The following is a 4359-nucleotide window of genomic DNA, read 5'->3' as shown; positions in this document are numbered from 1 at the left end:
TCGATTAAAACAAAACTTTATTAACACAGCATGAAAATAACTTTAACATCACATAAGACAATATCTTATAATTACCCCTAAATCAATGCAGTGACACAATACCCCATTAAGTGTTATATTTACTCCCAGACAAACACCAAGAAAGAAAAACAGTCTGAGTCTTGGAGAAAATATGTGGAGTCAATTCTACCCTTTGAGCCTGCTCCGATCTTAATTCTGATCTTGGCTGATTATCGAACTCAGTCACCTGTAGGGCAGCCGGGTGGCGCAGTGGTTAGCCCTGCTGCCTCAGGGCGCCGAGGTTTCAAGTTCAATCCCGGCTCTGGGTCACTGTCTGTGTGGCGTTTGCACATTCAGTGCCTTGTTTGCGTGGGTTTCGCCCCCAAAACCCAAAAATGTGGAGAGTAGGTGGATTCGCCACATTAAAGTACCCCTTAATTGGAAAAAAAATGAATTCGGCATTCTACGTTTTTAATAAAACTCAGTCACCTGCTCCCCTCCCCCTCACATTCCATTGCACCAAGTGTGAAATCGAACCGCTTCTCGAAAACATACACTGTTTTGGTCTCAATTGCTTTCTGTGGGAGCGAACTCCACAGACCAACCAATATTTAAATGATGAAATTGCTCCTCATCTCTGCCCTAAACGGTCTACCCCGTATCCTCAAACCTCGGCCCCCCTGGTATGGAAACTCCCACCATCGGGATCGTCCATTCTGCATCTACCCTGTCGGGTCTTGTTGTAAATTCGTAGGTTTCTATAAGATCCTCAAACATTCTCCTGAACTCCTGAGAACACAATGCTATTTGACTCCATCTCTCCTCCAACGTCAGTCCCGTTATCCAATGAATTGGTCTGGTAAACCTCTCACTCCAGAGCAAGAACAAAGTTCCTCACATAAGGATGCCAAAATTCTTCCAGTCGTGGCCTCACCAAGTTAAAGGAGGCGTGGGATGGATGAATGACCTCCACCTGTTGATGTGTAACAGGATGGAGGAGAGGGGCCGAATGACCGTGTCCTGTTCCTAGGAAACAGACTCTTGAATGGAATGGAGAGAGTGAGGTGGGAAGGTGTGCTCAAAGAAACTTCCTATTGCCTCCCCGGGCGGGTGAAGAGGTTGGCTCCCTTGCGGAGAACCCCCAAGTAAGCGTCCTTGAACTGTCGGTTCATTATGGCGTAGAGGATGGGGTTGATGCAGCTGTTCAGCCAGGTGAAATTGCCAGCCACCATGTGGACGAGAACGGGGGCCCGCTTCTTCCCGTCCACCACATGCAGAAAGCAGAAGGGGAAGTAGCAGGTCACGTAGACGAGGAACATTGCGAAGCACATGCGGGTCACCTTCCGGAACTCGGCGCTGCTGCTCCTCTTGGCTTGGCAGCCGGATGATTCGCTCTCCCCACCCTGGAAGACCACTTCGGTGCCAGGGGCTGCGGTCTCAACGCTCGTGGCATCAGTCGACCTTGTGGGCGCCTCCCCGGACAGGGAGTTGGCGCTGGGGCCGTCGGCGATCCCACTGTCCGCCGTGGAGACCCCAGCCGCCATTGGCTTCCTCCCGCGACCATCGCCCTCCAGCCGGTACCCGTCCAGTGCCTGGGCCGCCGCCTTCACCTTGCGATGGATGAGGAAGTAGAAGATCCCGATGCAGCTGAGCCCAAGGCCGAACATGAAGAACATGAGGATGGTGGTGTAAGGCCTCCCCCGCTCCCGGTGGAAGCTGCACGTGCAGACTGGCGGCAGGAAGACATAGATATTCCAGAGAGGCCCGAAAAGCGCCAGGCCCAACAACCAGGGCAGGGCCACGAAGAAGGGCATCATATGGCGGGAGAAGACCCGGTCAAACCTCCGGGTGTCCGAGATGAGGACGTAGCGGCTCATGGCGATAAGGATCAGGCTGAAGATGGAGACGGAGTTAGCCAGAAAGAGGACCAGGCCGAAGACACGGCACATGCCCTCGCCTTGCCGCCAGGCGAAGTGGATGAAGGTGTCGGTCGTCACCGGTTGGAGGAAGGCGCAGTAGATGAGGTCGGCCACCGTCAGGTTGAGGATGAGCACGTTGAGGCGGGTGCGGATCTTCTTGTCCGTGGCGAAGGCCAGCACGGTCATGACGTTGCCCACGGTCCCCACGGCCGTCACCAGGATCCCCAGCAGGGCGCCAAAGTAGCGGTAGTTGACGACAGCCGGGTGGCAGGTCACGTTGCTGAAGGAGGAGTTGGGATCCATCGAGCTCCCCTTGTGAGAAAGGCCGCAACCGAAGACCACAATTGAAATTCACAATCGAAAACGACACTTGAAGACCACAATCACGACCACAATCGACCCGAAGAGGAAAGGAACGTCTTGAGATTGGCGACGGGCAGCGATGGTGTCTCGACCCGATGAGTGCAGTGGTTGTGACGACTGCCCTGCCTCTGCCCGGCACTTGCTCGGAGCCCCTTTATAGAGCAGTGCGGCTGCGGAGAGTTTGCACAAACTGTTCCTCTGACGCCCGGTTTGTTCCAGACCTGCTTCCTTTTTCTGAAGCTTCCTCTCCAAATCACCCAGAGAGAGATAGAGGGGGAGACAGAGATAGAGAGAGAGACGGAATTTCCATGACCCAGAATTTGGCAATACTTGGAACGATTCCGCGAAACCTTCAGGGGTTTGCAGTCAGATCCAAAACGCCGACGTCATACGGGTGAGCAACAAACAGTACAGGGACCAAACCGACGTAGTCGAAACCACAGCTCAGTTGGGAAAGGGTCGACGTCGGGAAGGTGCTTACTCTGAAGTGCCAGATAGACCAGAACAAGTGCGGATCAGTATCAGATGGTCACTAGAAAATCAACTCGGGTTGGGGAGGGTAGGGGCTGATGGAATTCAGGAAATACCGCTTCACTCCATAGAGTATATTATGGACGATGACGGCCACTGTGCATATCAAGTAAAATAACAGTCTCTGCTGATATTATAGTGAATAATACACTCAGTGAATATATAGAGAATAACGGACTCTGTGTATATAAGAGAGAATAACAGTCGCTGTGCATATTATAAAGAAAAACAGTCGCTGAGCATATTATGGAGAATAACAGTCCCTGTGAATATTATAGAGAATAACAGTCTCTGTGTATATTATAGAGAATACCAGTGTCTGTGGAGATTATAGAGAATAGCAGCCTCTCTGAATATTACAGACTAGAACAGTCTCTGTATATATTATAGAGAATAACTGCCCTTGTGTATATTATTGTGAATAACATCCCCTGTGTATATTATAGAGATTAACAGCCTCTGTGAATGTAATAGAGAATAACAGTCCCAGTGTATATAATAGAGAATAACATTATCTGTGTATATTGTAGAGAATAACAGTCCCTGTGCATATAATAGAGAACAATATTGTCTGTGTATATTATAGAGAACAACAGTCTCTGTGTATATTATAGAGAATAACTGCCGCTGTGTATATTATAGAGAATAACAGCCCCTGTATATATTGTAGAGAATAACAATCTCTGTGTATATTATAGAGAATAACATTCTATGTGTATATTATTGTGACTAACAGCCCCTGTGTATATTATAGAGAATAACAGTCCCTTTGAATGTAATAGAGAATAACAGTCTCTGTGAATATTATAGAGAAGAACAGTCACTGTGTTTATTATAGGTAACAACAGTCTCTGTGTATATTACAAAGAATAACAGCCCCTGTATAGATTAAAGAGAATAACAGTCCCTCTGTATATTATAGATAATTACAGTCTCTGTGTATATTATAGAGAACAACGGTCTTTGTGTATATTATAGAGATTAACATTTTCTGTGTATATTATAGAGAATAACAGCCCCTGTATATATTGTAGAGAATAACAATCTCTGTGTATATTATAGAGAATAACATTCTCTGTGTATATTATAGAGAACAACAGTTTGTGTATATTACAACGAATAACAGCCGTAGTATATATCAAACAGAATAACAGTCCCTCTGTATATTATAGATACTAACAGTCTCAGGGTATATTATAGAGAACAACAGAGTCTGTGTATATTATAGAGAATAGCAGTCTCTGTGTATATTACAAAGAATAAGAGCCCCTGTATATATTAAAGAGAATAACAGTCCATCTGGATATTATAGATAATAACAGTCTCTGTGTATATTATGGAGAACAACGGTCTCTGTGAATATTATAGAGAATAACATCCCCAGTTTTTATTAAAAAGAATAACAGCCCCTGTGTATATTGCAGAGAATAACAGCCCCTGTGTATATGAGAGAATAAATGCCCCTGTGTAATTATAGAGAATAACAGCCCCTGTGTAATTATAGAATGAAAGCCCCTGTGTATATTATAGAGAATAACAGCCCTTG

General features: G+C 46.5%; 1 protein-coding gene across 1 annotated transcript; it reads right to left on the bottom strand.

The window, feature by feature from the left end:
* Positions 1-3209, bottom strand: LOC140399601 (G-protein coupled receptor 84-like). Its single transcript, XM_072489130.1, has one exon. It carries the CDS (start codon positions 2220-2222, stop codon positions 1092-1094), a length of 1131 nt encoding a protein of 376 aa, XP_072345231.1. The 5' UTR covers positions 2223-3209; the 3' UTR covers positions 1-1091.
* Positions 3210-4359: the final 1150 nt, after the last annotated feature.

Source organism: Scyliorhinus torazame, chromosome 23, assembly GCF_047496885.1.
Source record: "Scyliorhinus torazame isolate Kashiwa2021f chromosome 23, sScyTor2.1, whole genome shotgun sequence".
Taxonomy (NCBI): domain Eukaryota; kingdom Metazoa; phylum Chordata; class Chondrichthyes; order Carcharhiniformes; family Scyliorhinidae; genus Scyliorhinus; species Scyliorhinus torazame.
The sequence above is the reverse complement of the archived record's forward strand: the minus strand, read 5'-3'. Positions and strand labels throughout refer to the sequence as shown.

What these genes read in the sequence shown, in the direction of transcription:
- LOC140399601 (XM_072489130.1), bottom strand. Translation starts at nt 2,222, where the DNA reads ATGGATCCCAACTCCTCCTTCAGCAACGTGACCTGCCACCCGGCTGTC.